This window comes from Pyrus communis, chromosome 6, assembly GCF_041283825.1.
Source record: "Pyrus communis isolate YQ-2024b chromosome 6, ASM4128382v1, whole genome shotgun sequence".
NCBI lineage: Eukaryota > Viridiplantae > Streptophyta > Magnoliopsida > Rosales > Rosaceae > Pyrus > Pyrus communis.
Genome location: NC_142570.1, coordinates 6561421 through 6577645, shown reverse-complemented (window position 1 = coordinate 6577645; position 16225 = coordinate 6561421). Strand labels below are relative to the sequence as shown.

Below are 16225 nucleotides of genomic sequence, written 5' to 3'. Positions count from 1 at the left end.
CATTAATATATGTGAGTCTCATCTTTGTTTTAGTAAAATATTAGCTTGTATAGCATGCATTTTCATGCACAATATTATAGTAAGTTTTCTTATTTGAAATAGGACAAATCATGAATTCGAGATGTTAGAAAATACGGAAAAACTAAAATTGATGTGAAATCAACTACTAAATAATTGTACTGTGAGATTTACATACATTTTGATTCTATATAAGTTAGGGAACGAAATGGTAAACATGTCAATAAATTTGGCCTACATCCATAAACATAACAATAAAAAAAACTTGAATTGGGCCTTGTAATTATTAGACTAAAGGGTTATTGGGCTATAAGTTAATATAATAAAAATAAAAACAGATGTATTATTAAATTCCGGTTTGGTTCGATCCGGATTGGTTTTAGTGTCATGAAATCATGAACCAAAGTGGATTGAACTGGTCCTTTTTTATTTCGGTTCAGTTTTTTTAATTTTATAATCAACTTGATTTCTTTTACATTTTTTTTAGCTTTGGTTCGGTCCAGTTTTTCGGTTTGACAATTTTTATGCCCAACCCTAATTATACGTATGCATTCATAAATTGTTATCGTGGAATGTAGTTAATTAAATTGAACTGCGGCAGTTACCTTAGCAGGCATCACGCAGCCTAGCTAAGCACGAAGTGTACTTTGTAGCATCTTTAATTACCAACCTTGATTATATTTTCTGCAGAACTAACCGTTGCCTCAAGTCTTTAGTACTGAAGTGGATAAGTGAGAGGTGGGTGGGTTTAATTTGATTAAGAGCTCGTTTAAGACTGCTTTTGTTAGAAATCACTTGTATTAGAACACGTTTAATTTTAGGTAACATCTAGGTGCTAGCACTTGCAAATGCTTCTTAAAAGGCCGCTTCAGAAATGCTTTTTCTAAAAGCACTTTTATGACCCAAAACACATATTTTTCTATGAGACGTAGTAGAAGCGTTTTAATCATGTACAAAGTAGTCTCAAACAGGCGTTAAAGGCCAGCCACTTTTTGGACATAAATTTGTCCGAGTGAAGAGCCTGCAAAATAATTCGTTTATGTAAACAGGCCCAAGAATCCATGGCCTATCCGTGGACATTTCGCCGGAGAAAACAATTGAAAGGGTTCCATTTGTTTCAAAACAATCATATCCACGAGAAAACAATTGAAAGGGTTCCATTTGTTTCAAAACAATCATATCCACGAGAGAACCCGATGAGCATTCAAACTCGTTTAAAAATACTTTTAAAATGACTGAAAGCACATTCAGAGAAAATATTTTTGAATTCCAAAACCACTTCAAGTGCTTCTTAAAAGAAGCACCAAGTATGTGCTTATTCTAAGACGCACTTCAAGTACTTTTCCAAGATTCACTTGTGTTTTTACTAAAGATTGATTCCAAAAACGTTTTCACTACAAGTGCTTTCAATCATTCTAAATACACTTCCAAACGAGCCCTACATCTTGTACTTTCATTCATCATTCATGTTTAAGTTCATAAAGCAATATAATTTTGCAACAGGGCAAACAAAATTCAGAAACGAAAAATCAGGGGGGAACAAGAAAGAAAGAAAAGCAAAGGATTAACCACTTCCAAAAGAAGAAAATACTTGTATGACTATTCTGAAACTGTTCTTCGCACCCTTCTCCCAATGGTTGGTTTCGAAAGATAACCCGTTGCCTTCTCCACGCTTAGCGCATCCGATTGTAGAACGCTAGCCTGGTAAAGAGAGCTGCAGGAACTTAAGTTGTCAGTCTCACAAAGGCCGCGAGGGCTGTGCAGCTGCGGTCATCCCAAGTCTCGGATGTGATAATGCAACATAAAATTGTTCCTCAATACAATTGCATTAGGATTTCCATGCAGCCAACGAGTAAGGAAGGAAAACAAAAGACATTCAGGCTCGTATTGGACGAGGATCAAGAAGAGTATCAATCTGCATATGTACAGTTCTTTACATGATCATAAAATTGGTTTGACATCTCTCGATCGCATGTAAGTCAGAAATTGAGCCGGTAGTTCTGCTAAGAGTGCCTGAACAACAGAAATTTCTCCACCTGGTGGTGAAAGGGGGAGTTACTGCCTACTAATTAAAGTTGGTAAGCGGATATGTTAAAAGCATATGGAAAGGCTTACTTTGTACATCTCGGAATGGAACAAACTGTACTATATCACGTGAAGCCACACGTCCAGTAGAACTTTCAAGTCTCTCGCCCTTGTCAGCATCCAAAATCTTCAAAACGAAAAAGCGGAGATATTTAGTTTCACAGCATTCGGGCTTTTTAAAAAAAAATGACTGTTCCAAGAACGATATCCAGCATTAAAAACAAAAGGGAATGAAATACCTCCATTTCTTTGAAGTCAGCTCCTCCAACTCCAACAATTAGGATTGACAATGGCAGGTCAGAAGCTTTCACAAGGGCATCTTTGGTTTCTTGGAGATCTGTCACCACTCCATCCTACGGCAGTAAAATTTTAGAACAAAGTTCCAGTCGAAACTAAAGAAACTGGAAAATGTTGGAGTACACTAAAACAACTTGAGAGATATTGAGTGCAAGTACTAAAAAAACTTCAGAGATGCATTGGACCGCCCATCCAACCCCATTATGCTTACCGTGATTATTAACAAAACAAAGTACTTTCGTCCACCATTTGCAAGAGACTGGCTGGCATTAAATGCAGCATTGGTAATTACGGGTCCAAAAAGAGTTGGTCCTGCAAGAGAAACATTTTGGAGGGCACTTGCATATGCCATCATAATTCCTTGGATTCCTTCAACCTGAAGGAAATAGATTCACATAATCCTTAATATAGAGAAACCAGCTACAAAGTTTAACAGAAGTAAGTTCTGGTCATAAAGTATTCCACCTCACAGTGATGACTACTCCCGTTCAAGTTGAAACAATGGGAAACTGGACCGTCAATTGGTCTAGCTCCAAATCCCCAGGCAGGAAAGCGTTTGTCTGAATCATAAAACTGCAAAACCTCCACAACGTCGATGATTGCCTGGAAAACAATGTCACAATCATATGGATCCAAAGAAAAGAATAATTGCAAAGATCAAAATTCAAGGGACCTAATTCTCACTCTCTGGTATGCATTTGGGCGTCCTGTAGGATCTATATAATGCAAAGAATCAGGCAGGCGAGGATTTCCATTTGAAGCTGATAAACAAGGAATATGAGTGAATTTGATAAGACAATTTAACATGTGTTAAAGGAGTCACAGTGAACAAGTTTACATTTATAAGAGGGCAACAGTAAGAAAAGTTTAAAGCAATAAGCTAGAATGGCAATGATCACAGCACAAGTATGGTGCCGCAACACTTTTCTATAGCAGACAACTGGAGCCACGCAACTGCACTTGCAGATTTGCAAGGTTCAACTTCTAGTGACAATCACTTCTATCATGATATATGCATATGCAGCAAAGGAATTATGATGTACAGTAATGTTTATGAGTAGGTAAGCACCTGTAAAATCAACAGCAACCATGAAGTTCAACTCACAGCCCCCAGCCAAGTAATCAAGGAAGGTGTGCTGGACGGTCTCGGTAAACTTGTCCACAAATAGTTGGCTCTTCAGTACCTGCAATGAAGTCAGAGAATTTATAAATTAAGAGAAATTGGGATGGAAATCCACTTAATAATATATTGCCATACTATAACATTACCTTGTTGTGGAAATCATGCCCAACAGCAGTTGGTAAAAATAAATGCTCTCCTTGTCTGCTATCATGAAGCTTTTCCAAGTCTGCCAGTGATTTCTGAACTTTTCTGTATATTCAACAGAAGTATAGTACTGTAAGGAGGAGAAAAGGAAAACAAAGCCAGCAAAAAACAGTTGCTCATCTACTCCATAGGAATTAGGCAACTAGAAGGAAGAAATAGATATCTATTTACCCAATCAAGTCATGCTTGCCATTGTTATTGAAATTAAAACACTCCAATATCAATGGGCTGTCCTGCAGATTAACGAAAAATATTAAAATGAGAAAACTATTACAAACAACAGGGGAAGTACAATATCTCAAGCTATCAATAAACAGATGATGAAGCATTGCTTCTCATCAGCAAAGGCCCACATAAATCTTGAACAACCAAATCTGCATGTTTCACTACATGGTTATTAATGTCAGCAAAATTTTTTAGTGACAGCAGCCAAATGGACAAGTTGCTAAAGAAATAAAGCAGATTCTAGCAAACCTGACCTCCACTAATTCACACATATTCTAGCAGCTAAAAAGAAACTTGTTAATACCTTGCTTCCAACTTGTTGAATATTTAAATATACTGGTTTCCACAAGGGTTTGAGATCGTTTTTTATAACTTCTGTTTTGCAAATTGGAATTGTGATCCCACTCTCTGCAACTTTTGAGATTACCAAAAAGGGGTCCTGAAAGACAAATATGAACGTGTCAAAACACAAATATGAACGTGTCAAAACACAAACCATTTTCCATGTGGCCAAGCATGCATAACTAGTAATGCTCATCAAAGTAGATAACCAAAGGGAAAGAATAATAACTCAGAAGCCCCTACACTTTTTGAGAAGAGATCCTTGTATTCCAAATCTGAACACCTTAAACTCATCTCTATCGCTGTCTTTGAGCTAAAAGATTCCTCAGCATGCACAATGAGTTTTCCACAGTCTCGATGAGGATTTGGTCTGCCCAACTCTTCTCTATATTCAAGATTGAGGGTTAATAACCTGTCTGATTTAGAAATTATCTGCACAAGTAGAAAGGCGAATTAACAGGTAAAAGAATCAGATGCCAGAGCTTAAGGTAGTCCTTCAATAAATAATTCCAGTAGTGTATCTTGGTAACCAGATACACTAGAAAGGTGAACTAAATTACTTCTCAGATTAGAGATATTAATTGTTCATCAAATGTATGTGTGTATGTATATCTGGTGTTGTGTGTGACATGTCTGAGAGGTGAGGATTAGGTCAAGCAAGCCAAAACTAGCAGACTATTATCTTTGACTTGTTAGTTCCAATGGGTCAACCTGGATTCAACCTTTAACTTTATGGTTCATGTTTAGGCTTGCCCTTTTTCACAGACCACAAAACCAGCCACTTAGTAGCTAGGAGTTGGTTGGGTTCAAGCAGGTTTTGCACATATTGGTCAACTTTGACAAGTTCAGATAGAATATCATAGAGATTCAGTAGTTCGACGATTCCACAGAGAATGGTTGCTAAGTCACACCTCAGACAATACGCAGGTTGCCTCGCCAAGAAATTGTTGCTCCTCTAGCTTAAGCATCTGCACAAGTAACACCATCCATTATGAACCAGTTATGCTTGCAAGCACTTGAACAAGAGTGCGATGCAGCAAATCTTTGTATTAATACATATACTATGAAGCTACCCCTACCAATGTGGATCCAGAAATATGAGCAGCAAACAAATTCTATGACCTGGCTTTTAGCGGAATGAGAGTTTTAAGAGGATAAATGGATAGTCAAGTAGCTTAAGAAAAGGAATAACTTTACATATAGGCACAGCATCGTAAATTTTGTACCTTCACTTCCGAATTATGAAACTGAGTGTCAATGTCATACACACGAAACCTGTTATGGAGATAAAGTCACCCACCATTAAATCATTGCACATAATTGTGGGACCAAAAACATGTTTTTTTTAATTAAAGCGGAGATAAAAGCTTAAACTTACATGAGAGTCTGCACAACCTCAAAATGATAAGTGATATTTTGTTTTGTGATCCATTTTGGATTTAATGAGTTTAGAACTACTTCAGTGCGACCAAGCTCTGAAAGTCCTCCATCTCTTCCTTTTGTATAGATAACCACCATCGGATCACTCTATAGAAAATAAAATTCATGAATAACAGACTGACATTCCTGAAACAAAGGAAAGATTTACACAACTAAAATATCTAGCATGAGAGCAAAATATAGATAAAGAAATATCTAGCTACAAGGAGCGTGACATTCAAAAAGGAAACTGAGCTTTAACTTAATGCTGAAAGTAGCTACAGCACCAGTCAAAAGAAGAATTCAGGTTTTAAATAACAATATGATTAAGTAAATAGCAAAAATAGAGGTTCATTTAAGCATAACGCATGTTGTAAAACACGAGAAAATCGGAATAAGAGTACGGGGCAAGCAACGGGGACCATACAAACATCAATGATCAAGACTCCTATGAATTTAACAGTGGAAATGCAAGTAATGGCTACTCATATTCATTAGAGCGACAAACCTTGGAAAGAACGTCCCGATCACGCAAGTCTACAGCAGCAAGTGATATCTGCATTCGAATTGTTGAGAATATTCAGTATATCAGATGCAAACACTGAGAGACCCCAAATTGGGAGCAAATTCATTACTTAACAAAAAACAAGCCACAAAATTCAATAAAAATCGTAAAACCTAGCTTCGGCTGCAGTAGAATTCATTAAACGACATTAAATTTCAAATTATTTCGATTGTGAATCCAAGTGAACAATCCAGATTTTTCATGAAAATCCAATTCTTGAGCACCAATTTTGCAAATTCTCACTAATTCAAGCTCTTTCTTACTGTTCTTGACTACATTGGCGTGTATAACAACAGCGGCCATCAGATTTAACACAACTCAAAAATCCAAAATCCAAACTGCTACCTCCTAATTGCTAATTACTTGCTACTAATTGCTAATTACTAGTTACTAATTACTTAACAGCTACAAATTTGGCTCAAAAGATTCAAGAGAAGCAGATAGAGAGCGAAGTAACCTCGATCTGAGAGAAGAGGCCGTTGTAGCCGCGAGACCTGAGGAAGAGATCGACGGCGTCGTTCGGTGCGTCGTAGGGATTGGCATGAGAGGCGGCGGTGCCGCCCACCGCCGACATGGCGCCGGCGTCGTTAGAAAAGCAGTTGCCCATCCCAAAAGACTCCAAAAAGCTCAACCCCCTCCTCCGCCAGTCAACTTCTTCGCCCTGCGTCAGCTCTGCCACTAACTTCCTTTGTATTTTTCGTCCTTTTATATTTCCGGAAAAACCGAAATCGAAATTAAAATTCAAACTCTCGAAAAATCTTTGCTACCAACTTTTTTAACTATTATTCTATTCATTCATAGGATCGGGCCCACATTTTGTTCGGTCGATAATTTAGAGAAGGAAAAATGAATAAACGCGTTTTTGCTTTAGAAATTAGAATAAATGCGAATTAGTTGAATAAACCGCGTTTTTCTGTTGTTTTTTATGACGAAAAAACCGAAAACTAGCAATAATCAATGACTATGAATTCCTTTTACCAAAAAAAAAAAGACTATGAATTCCTTAAAAAATAGTCTCGCCTGAGTTTATGGTTTTTTGAACAAAGAAAAGAAAATGTTGTCCTTTTCTTCTTCTTCGGAGTGGACTAGTCTTTGCTCTTCAATCCACATGGAAGTTGATATCAACTTTCTCAAACCTAAAATTTAGCCTGTGTCAATAAAATCGTGTGACATATTGACGTGACATGATATATAAAGTTACCAAAATTATAATATGTTTCATTTTTTTTTTTAAAACAGAAACTAGTCAGTAGCTTAGTCACAGTAGTTCACTCTTTCGTGAACTGAAATGACTCATTCAGGAATTCAGCCTCCCCTTTGCCATCATCATACGATATAGCAGGTCCACAAATCAAACTCAAAACGTGTTATGTGAAATATTGACCTAAAATTTGTCATTATCCACTTAGTCAGCCCGTAGTGGTTGAAATATGGAGTTTATTATTGTGTCTTTTATTTTTAAACTATTTGAATTATAATTCTGAGCACGCATTAATCATACCTAATTTTACCATAACACAAAAAATTCAAAATTATAAGTTGAACGGTGTGTAATGATACAATTTTTTTAACTTCTCTCTAAATTAAAGTAATTGGCACATATTTTTGCTTTACATGGTGTCACAAATTATTAACGATACGTTAACAATTTGAGAGTGGAGAATTCGAACTTGAGACTTAGTTCAAGTATTGAGAAGAACATAGCACTCTATAAACTAAGATCTAATTGGCAATAATTCACTTAGTAATTTTTACAATTTCGTTTTCTCATTTTCTATTCCTTCACTTATTTTTAAAATCTTATTCATCTTCATTTTAAACAAAAATAAACAAAATGCGAAAATTACTTCCGATAACTTTGAAAGAGGGGAAACCCAAAAACTGAAAAAAGTTAGAAATCACGGAGAAGTCACGTAAGTGACAGGCTTGCAGCCTATTCACCGCCAACAGTTGTGGCTGGGAAACAGCTACGACCCTCCAGAATCCACCCAATTCTCCAACTTTTCTTTCTGTTTTTCTAGTTGGGAGTTTCCTTATCTCTTACGTGATAAATACGAAGCAATATATTATTTATCATGATAAAACTACTTTATTTCCATTTAAACAAAAATAAATAAATAAAAAACAAAACAAAACCTTCGCGGTTGAGATTTGAAAAATGTCCGAGCATGCAACCGGATATCCGAATTCATCACATGTGATGTTTGCCACTTGTTGGATAGATTGTTATAAACTAAATATATTGATACTAGCTAACACGAACAATTATATTTTGTGTATTGACTATCGTCTAACGGCCATCAGTATTTGACATTTTTTTATATGGTCGATATTCCGTAAAAATGACAAAAAAATCAAATAAAGATGCAGAAAGGGCAGGTGAAGTTTAGACTTCATCCTATATGGGAGAAACTCTTAGAATTTGATTAAAATCAACAAATTTCGGCGATTTTTCGATATATTGGTTAAATATCGGAAAAATTCATATATTTCATCTAAATTAATGTTTGACATTCACTAAAATTTCATTTTAAAATTTCATCGAAAGCAACAGATGTTGATATTTCCAACGATACCCAATTTTAACTACCATGGACACCAAACTACAATGTTACTTAAAACTAGATGTATGTCTCTTTTTATTTACCTCTCTTCGTGTGACGCGTCGCATGTAAATTTATTCTCTCGAGTCTAATCTAAGAGGGCGGCTTACATGTGCAAATATTGCGCAAAGAACACACAATGTATTTGGTCCCCGACAGTTTAAAGGCGCTTGAACTTTATGAATTGAACTGGAAAGCTGTCATTTTGAACGGGTTTCCAATACATATAAAATCGTTGTGATCATGAATTTTAAAGGTCATAGATAATGGCGGCTTTGTTTCTTTAAGGACACGCTACAAATAATGGCATATATTGACGAGGAATAATTATTCAATAAGCAAAAGTAATTTAAAAAAAAATTGATTAATTAAAGTCAATAAATTAAAGATGAAGAAGAAGAAAAGGCAGACACAGGAAGCAGACATGGCCAGCAAAAAGTGAAAAGGGGATGCCGGCGTGCATGGCTGCTTAAGAGGCATAGAATTGATCGATCGGCTATAAGTGGAGGCCTGCTGACTAATAAGTTAGTAGCTTAGTACAAAAAGCATAACATAATAATGACCCCCCATTGTCCATTACTTTGGTGTAGGGGTGGACGAGGGTTGGTTTAGATCGGTTTTAGGTCAAAATTGAAACCACACCGACTTAGTCGGACAGACCAAAATTACAAAACGAAATCGACTAAGTTGGGTCTAAAACCGATCAAGTTGGTTAACAAGTAGTGGCGGGTTAGTTTGGATTGGTTCTCGGCTTGTGTGAAGACGAAATACATAACAAAATTCTCTCCCAAATGCTACAAAACATAGCACTAATACGAGTGATTGCTCAAAGGAAAACACAAATGAAGCAACCCAAGGAGATCACCAAAGCAACAGTTGTTCCTTCTCTAAATGGTCCCCCTTGTTCTTCTTCAAAAGGACTCTTAAACTAATCAAGTTTTGTTTTCATGTGATGGAAACACGGTAACTCGTAAATAACTAACCATTTATATGACTACACGTATTAATTATGATTGAAAAAATAAAATTAAATATATGTGGTCGATTCTATTAACCGCACCCTAAGAATTTTGAGAATCGACTTCCAAACCAATTAAGGTAGGTGCGGTTCGGTTTAACCACCGAAAATTATAATAAATAAATAAATAATAAAAAACCAAACCAAGCCAAGCCACCAGTGCGGTTCGGACGGTTCACTCGACTTTTTTTTTTTCAAATGCCCAACCCTACTTTGGTGTATGAGAGATTCTTTTATTTTTTTTAATTTATTATGTGTCAATTGTCGAAAAAACATTTTCTAAACAAGATAGGACATTCGCATTAATAAAGCTAAATTTTAGTTGCATAAGAGAATCTCTCCTAATGTGCACCCATCTAATAGAAAAAGAAGGCTACAATGTTAAAAATAAGGTTGATAAGATCATCTATGCAACATGAATATCGTTATGACAGAATCTTAACCAATCATGTATTGTCAGTAACAAAAGTATAGTGAAGCCATTGAGTGCCCATGAGCCCAACAACTCAATGTAATTCGGGAACTTTAACGAAAAGCTTCCTGTATTGTTCACTTTAACGAAAAACCACATTTTTACACTAAAAAATCAATTCACTTTACCATTTATTTTGTCCTTATTGTTAAAACTCAAAGTTTTCAAATCCTTTTCATTAGTTTTCCTATGTAATCCCTTGTTCATCTGTTTTGACCCCTATACTAAGTTCAATAAAATAAATGTTTTGTAGGTGATTTTTAGGGTTTGTTGACGCCACTTCAAGCTCATCTTATCTCGGTCACTCTTGCCTTTGTAGCACAACTCTTCACTCCTATTTTTTCTTCTTTCTCAATTTCCTTTTGAACCTAGTAAGAACTAAGAAAGAACAAACAACTTGCTACACTTTTAAGAAGGCATGTTAAAATCACACTCCACATTTGACAAAAGATTTCCACCGTTCTTATTTATTGTGTGTGTAACTCAGTCTTCTTTTTTGCTCTATATTAGTTTTTTTTTTTTCCTCTTGTGATATGACGTCTCTAAAATATAAGAACACATTATTGACAATATAAATGAAAACATGATCAAACTTCTAGAGCTTATATTATGATCCCATTATTATACAATTTTGACTTCACCACTACATATTGTTATGTAAGAAAGTTAAGATAACTAATCGTACATGACTTATTTAAAAAATATTACCACAGTATAATCTTCTTGTAGATAATTTTCTCATCTTAAAACATGAAGCAACTGCCCAAAACAACAAACAAAAATATAAAAAAAGGACGTAATTTTCTCATTCCACCACTACGTATTGTTATGTAAGAAAGTTAAGACAAATAATCATACATGATTTATTTAAAATATTACCAAAATATAATCTTGTTGTAGATAATTTTCCCATCTTAAAGATACGAAGCGACCGCCCAAAACAACAAACAACAATTAAAAAATGGCAAAATTTTCTCATTCGAATATCTTTAATCCTCCAAGCTCAGCTCAAAAGGTGTGGGTATGCATGCACTTATGCACTAAAACAACAACGTAACGGGTATTTTTAAATTCCGATGTGTTTATCCCTCTCATTATATGATCTATCTAGTTACGTGAAATTTCAATGTGTTTATCCTCTTTATTATACGTTTTATCTAATTACGTGATCCAACACATAATTTAACAAATAATGACATCTCAACACGACATGCTAAATCACGTGATTAGAGTGATAAAAAGTTTGAACTCCATGAAGAAGTGCGTAAGAGTGGTGAGTCTGGTGGCATGACATTCCTAGACCTGCTGGAGTCAACGAGCATTGAGGTCAACCACTAGACAATGGATGGTAGATGATCTATTTCTCTGTCCGACTCCGAACCCATTTCCCATAACCTTCTTGAGGGCCCAATGAGCTCAAGACTTCTTTGTCCAAAAGAGATTCTCATTACGACAACTCCCATGCTAAATAGAAGATATTCGGTAAGGCCACTTGATTAGATCATTTCTCACACGAAATAAGATTACGTGAGATTAAGTGAAACCAAAATACACCGAACCTGTGCAAGATGTCATGCAGAAAACATGGTCACTAGTTTTTCTCAATGACAAGATGGATGTGGAAAGTGGCAAGACAATGGATTAGTGAAGGTGAAGGTCAAGGTCAATTTCCCCAAATTCCAAATGATCCATGCTTGCATCTTTACCACCTCATGCTAATCGAAATCATAGGACATAATGCTAATATCGAAAATATTTTCTTACCTCAAACGAAATCCGCTCTTTTGTTTTCATCAACAATTGAACGAATTCAAAACAGGAGAGATCCATCTGCCAGCCAAGTAAAATGAGTACTAGAATGGGAATTCGACTTCGAGTTGAATTCTGCAGCATCACTCAAAGCTGATCCACAAATCATCCTGCACTAACGCATTTACCAGAAGAACGAAACATCTACTAATTGTACTTTCCATCTTAAACACGAAGCATTCGTTTGAATGTATTTTTTTGCATCTTCAAGATTAAAGGCCAGCCATCCTGCAAGGCCAGAGCTGCCTACCCGTTTTACATTGGTAGCGTTGACCACCTGAGCTACGATACTAATGCAACATTCCTAGTAACTATTTATAACCAACGGAAATATTGTTCTAAACCAAGAACCTGAACTAAATAGGTGGAGTGATAACAACCAGGCGACGCGATGCTCAATTTACCAGCATGTTTGAGATCTCCAATTTAGCGGTTGACTCTAGGTTAGTGGGTTGGGGCGGAATTCAGTGATGAAGAGTCCCTGCTGGAAGCCCAGGTGCTTCCAATGTTGTTGAGGTGTGTTTGTACAGGTGATGAAACATACTGGAGTGTAGGCACTTGGTAGAGACTGTAGTATTTGGCAGCATTCCCCTGCTGTATTCCAGTCTCCGCCTGCGAAGGTAACTGATTGTACCTGTACCCCAAGCTCGTATGTTGATCATTAGGAACTGCATTCTGCGTGGCCTCATGACTGTGATAGCTGCAACACAAGGACCATGATACTTTCAGTTTGATAACAAAGACAAGTCAAAACAAAGAGACGTAGGCATCACACTTGCAGGATAGCATCTAAGAACTAAAAACAAAGTTAAGAATTCAAAAGAGAATGATTATCCGGGATGCTCTTTTTAAGCATGATTATTTGCAATGAAACTCTCCGCTTAACAAATCAAATATAACAGTTCCCGAATTGCGTGATTTGTTTTCTTTCTCTTCACCCAAATATTTCCTGCATTAGTAAATATTCAAACTCTAGTTCAACAAAGCACCATAGAAGTGCGAGTCGCAAATTAATCAGGCTGTGAAGTGAAGGTCACAGGGGCTATGAGGTCTGATTAAGCGCATGTATTGTAACTTCCGAAACAATACTCTTTGGCTAGCATTTCCATTTAGAGATGCAATTTGCTTGGTGGAGCAGGGAACTCCAAGTTTCCAAAACAAGAATCTACCTAAGGATAAGTACCTTTCGTATGATGTGGGCGCTTGTGAGACAGGTAGTTCAGCCGAGTAACTGTGCGCAACTTGTGCAGAATAGTATGTCTGATTTGGAGCTGGCATAGCTTGCGGTTGCACAGCAGGATAAATGTTGCCCATGTATGATATGTATCCATAGCTAACAGGCTGTTGCTGTATGACATTCGGTGGAATATACTGAGGCTCCAAGTGTGGTGAAGTAAGACCGCTGTATACCGAGGCTGCATTTGCATCCTTCACGGAAGGCAGGCTTGCTGGGGATTGAAACTGTTCCTCAGTATATTGAGTTGGAATTGCTGATTGTGAACCTGCATTGGACACTGCGGGGTGCTCTGCATGATGGGAAAGACCCATGTTTCTTGTGGATCCACGACCATCCCACTGCTGAACTAGGACCACCGGTGGAACATACCGAGGCACTAACACTTGTGGGGGTTGACTGAGACGCATTGAATTTAAGTATGTAGTGCCTGAAGGAGGCAGCCTTGGGTAGGGATGATATTGGTCCTTTCTATAGGATCTGTCATGTTTGACAGGTGATTGTGTGGTAATAGGATGAAACAGTGATAATAAATGGCTTACCTGCACATAAAATCAACAGAAAAATAAGTACAGTTGATCAAGCGACAGCAATCCAATCGATAAGGATGAAATGGAACTGCTTCCGTTGCCAAAGAAACTTACCTGTTGGCTATTGAGAATGGGGTTAAATTTCTTGGAGCCTTTCTGGTAGTTATCTAGAATAGCATGTTTAAAATCACTCTCTGACAAGGGGAGACATTCCTTGTAAGTATTGAATCTTACCTATACAGAAAATTCAAGTGAATACTAATTAGTTCTTACTAAACAATATGTTAATGCAGGAAATTCTAAAAGACGAATCATTAAGCAGATTGTGATACCAATGGCGGTTTGGTCCAATGTGCATTGTCATTAAAAAACTCTTTCATCGCACGAAAGCTTATTTTCTCTTCCCATTTAACTTAAACAAAGACCCTTTTAGTAGGAGATGATACGAAAAAGAAATCTAAACTCACCTGTGCAGGAAAGCTTCCACCAAAAGCCGTCCTTTCCAAGTTCATCTTTCCAGCAGTGGTTGCTTCATATACCCCATAAAGAAACTTCACATCATAATCAAATAGAAACAGCTTTGTGCCCGGCCTGACCATCTCTATAACTTCCCTTCTTCCAGCAGGAAGTCCAAAGACACGGTACAGGTAGCATTCCGGTTTTGTTCTTCCATTACACATAAATATGTAGCCAGAAAAGTCCTCCACACCCAGATGGTCCTTACGCACCCCATGATCCTCAGTAGCACAAGCAGAAGCAGCAAGATGGTCGTACGCATAATTCAAAGGAGCACGAGCCGGGTAATAGTTGGCATTCATGTAGTTTGCAGCCGGCCCCTTGTTTTCAAACCCGTCATTTCTTCCCTTGATCATGTTGAAGCCTAATACGAAAGTAGCACGCCACCATCTCGGCAATGCCAGACAAAACAATTTTCCATTAACGATTTCACAACTAGAACAAGAAACAGATGCAAAAAACGCAAAACTAAATTAGCAAAACTCATTACAAAATCCTAGAACTCCTTGAATGAATGTTCGACGAACAAACTAAAGTGGCATTAACTCATTGCAAATTCCTACAAACCTAGCAACATTTTACAGCTCCCTAAAATACTTCCAACCACTCACTGCATCATCTCGATCGTGATCCGCGGGCTGTCACATCTCAGAAGTAAGCCATGCCAATTGGGGTCTCAAATATCTACATCTGAGTAATATAAAGTGTCACGTTTCACTCTAAATTGCACTACAAGAAAATTTTGCTTACATCTTCCCTTCAACCAGTCACCTAACTTCACCAAAACCATGATGTGAAATATCTCCAACCCAATTTCTTGACCTACATTTCCCTTTTTCTATAAAATTTTGAAAAAGTAAATAAAACAAATTAAAAACTTACAAGGTACTACTTGAAAAACCCATTTCAGCAAATGCATCAATGTTGATCACAACTCAGAACAACATCAACCCAAAACTTAATTTTTCCATTTAACGCAATTCGACAGAGGAATTCACCAATTCAGCTCAAAAGCCACTAAAAATGCCAAAATATAATGGGAAAAAAAAAAACCCCCAGTTGGACGCGCATTTAAAACTGTTCATACTCAAAGATGTGTAAGAGTTCCTACTCAAAGATGAGGAGGAGTTCATACTCAAAATTGTTTGTGCTAATTCATAAAATTTCGTGTTTATTATCAGAATTGTTCATATTATAAATCACTTTAGATTGTATAGTCATCAATTTGTATAAAAAATGAATTGATAAAAGCATTACGAACCGTCTATATATTTGATATAATAAATTGACTATACGACCTTTATTTTAATTTATTTTTGCAGAGATGATAATTGCATGAGTGATTCATAATATGAATTGTTCTGATAAGCAAAAACTCTGTGATTCGAAGAGTATTGAGTAGGAGTAGTCAAGCATTATTCTTTAAATACTGAAAAGAAATCAGAGAAATGCAAAAATCGTACAAAAAAAACCTCAGAAAAATGAAGAAATTGGGACTTACCAATGCAAAGGAGAGGAGACTTGAAGCGTCTAAGGAGGGTTGGAAATTTTTAGGAGTCGCACAATTTGAGTGTGGGAGGAGAAGGTGAAAACCCTATGGTACGTGTCATTATGCGCTTTCCACCAAAACTAATTTGTCACTAGAAATGAAAAGAACCTACATAAAACGGGTTATCCACCACAGTGACGTCTTGTTAAATAAAACAATTACATGGGTAAGCGTCACCAAAAATGCTACACTCACAAATAAAATTAATAAATACTT

General features: G+C 36.7%; 2 protein-coding genes across 4 annotated transcripts; both read right to left on the bottom strand.

Annotated features, from left to right (window-relative positions):
- Nucleotides 1-1452: 1452 nt before the first annotated feature.
- On the bottom strand, nucleotides 1453-7347 carry LOC137709911 (protein BONZAI 1). 2 transcript variants are annotated; one of them, XM_068448891.2, is made up of 16 exons: nucleotides 6736-7347; nucleotides 6222-6269; nucleotides 5673-5821; nucleotides 5521-5569; nucleotides 5206-5262; nucleotides 4538-4726; nucleotides 4257-4391; nucleotides 3899-3960; nucleotides 3670-3772; nucleotides 3470-3584; nucleotides 3085-3161; nucleotides 2866-3003; nucleotides 2612-2776; nucleotides 2343-2456; nucleotides 2134-2230; nucleotides 1453-2054 (listed from the first exon to the last, which is right to left on the bottom strand). In XM_068448891.2, exons 1-16 carry the CDS (start codon nucleotides 6883-6885, stop codon nucleotides 1960-1962), a joined length of 1743 nt encoding a protein of 580 aa, XP_068304992.2. In that variant the 5' UTR covers nucleotides 6886-7347; the 3' UTR covers nucleotides 1453-1959. The 2 variants fall into 2 exon arrangements, with proteins under 2 accessions (XP_068304992.2, XP_068304993.2); XM_068448892.2 differs by having other exon boundaries at nucleotides 5673-5860; nucleotides 6736-7035.
- A 4956-nt stretch (nucleotides 7348-12303) lies between these two features.
- On the bottom strand, nucleotides 12304-16128 carry LOC137709913 (uncharacterized). 2 transcript variants are annotated; one of them, XM_068448896.2, is made up of 5 exons: nucleotides 15962-16128; nucleotides 14412-14824; nucleotides 14059-14178; nucleotides 13364-13956; nucleotides 12304-12880 (listed from the first exon to the last, which is right to left on the bottom strand). In XM_068448896.2, exons 2-5 carry the CDS (start codon nucleotides 14814-14816, stop codon nucleotides 12625-12627), a joined length of 1374 nt encoding a protein of 457 aa, XP_068304997.2. In that variant the 5' UTR covers nucleotides 14817-14824; nucleotides 15962-16128; the 3' UTR covers nucleotides 12304-12624. The 2 variants fall into 2 exon arrangements, with proteins under 2 accessions (XP_068304997.2, XP_088551751.1); XM_088695625.1 differs by having other exon boundaries at nucleotides 15028-15962.
- Between the last annotated feature and the right edge of the window lie 97 nt (nucleotides 16129-16225).

Coding starts and splice junctions, on each gene's coding strand:
- LOC137709911 (XM_068448891.2), bottom strand. CDS start 6,885: ATGGGCAACTGCTTTTCTAACGACGCCGGCGCCATGTCGGCGGTGGGC. Junction 5,822..6,221: donor ATCGGGACGTTCTTTCCAAG/GTTTGTCGCTCT, acceptor TATTTTCTATAG/AGTGATCCGATGGTGGTTAT. Junction 4,392..4,537: donor AGGATCTCTTCTCAAAAAGT/GTAGGGGCTTCT, acceptor TTTGTCTTTCAG/GACCCCTTTTTGGTAATCTC.
- LOC137709913 (XM_088695625.1), bottom strand. Junction 14,179..14,411: donor GTGGAAGCTTTCCTGCACAG/GTGAGTTTAGAT, acceptor TTTTCTGTATAG/GTAAGATTCAATACTTACAA. Junction 12,881..13,363: donor GCGCCCACATCATACGAAAG/GTACTTATCCTT, acceptor CTTGTGTTGCAG/CTATCACAGTCATGAGGCCA.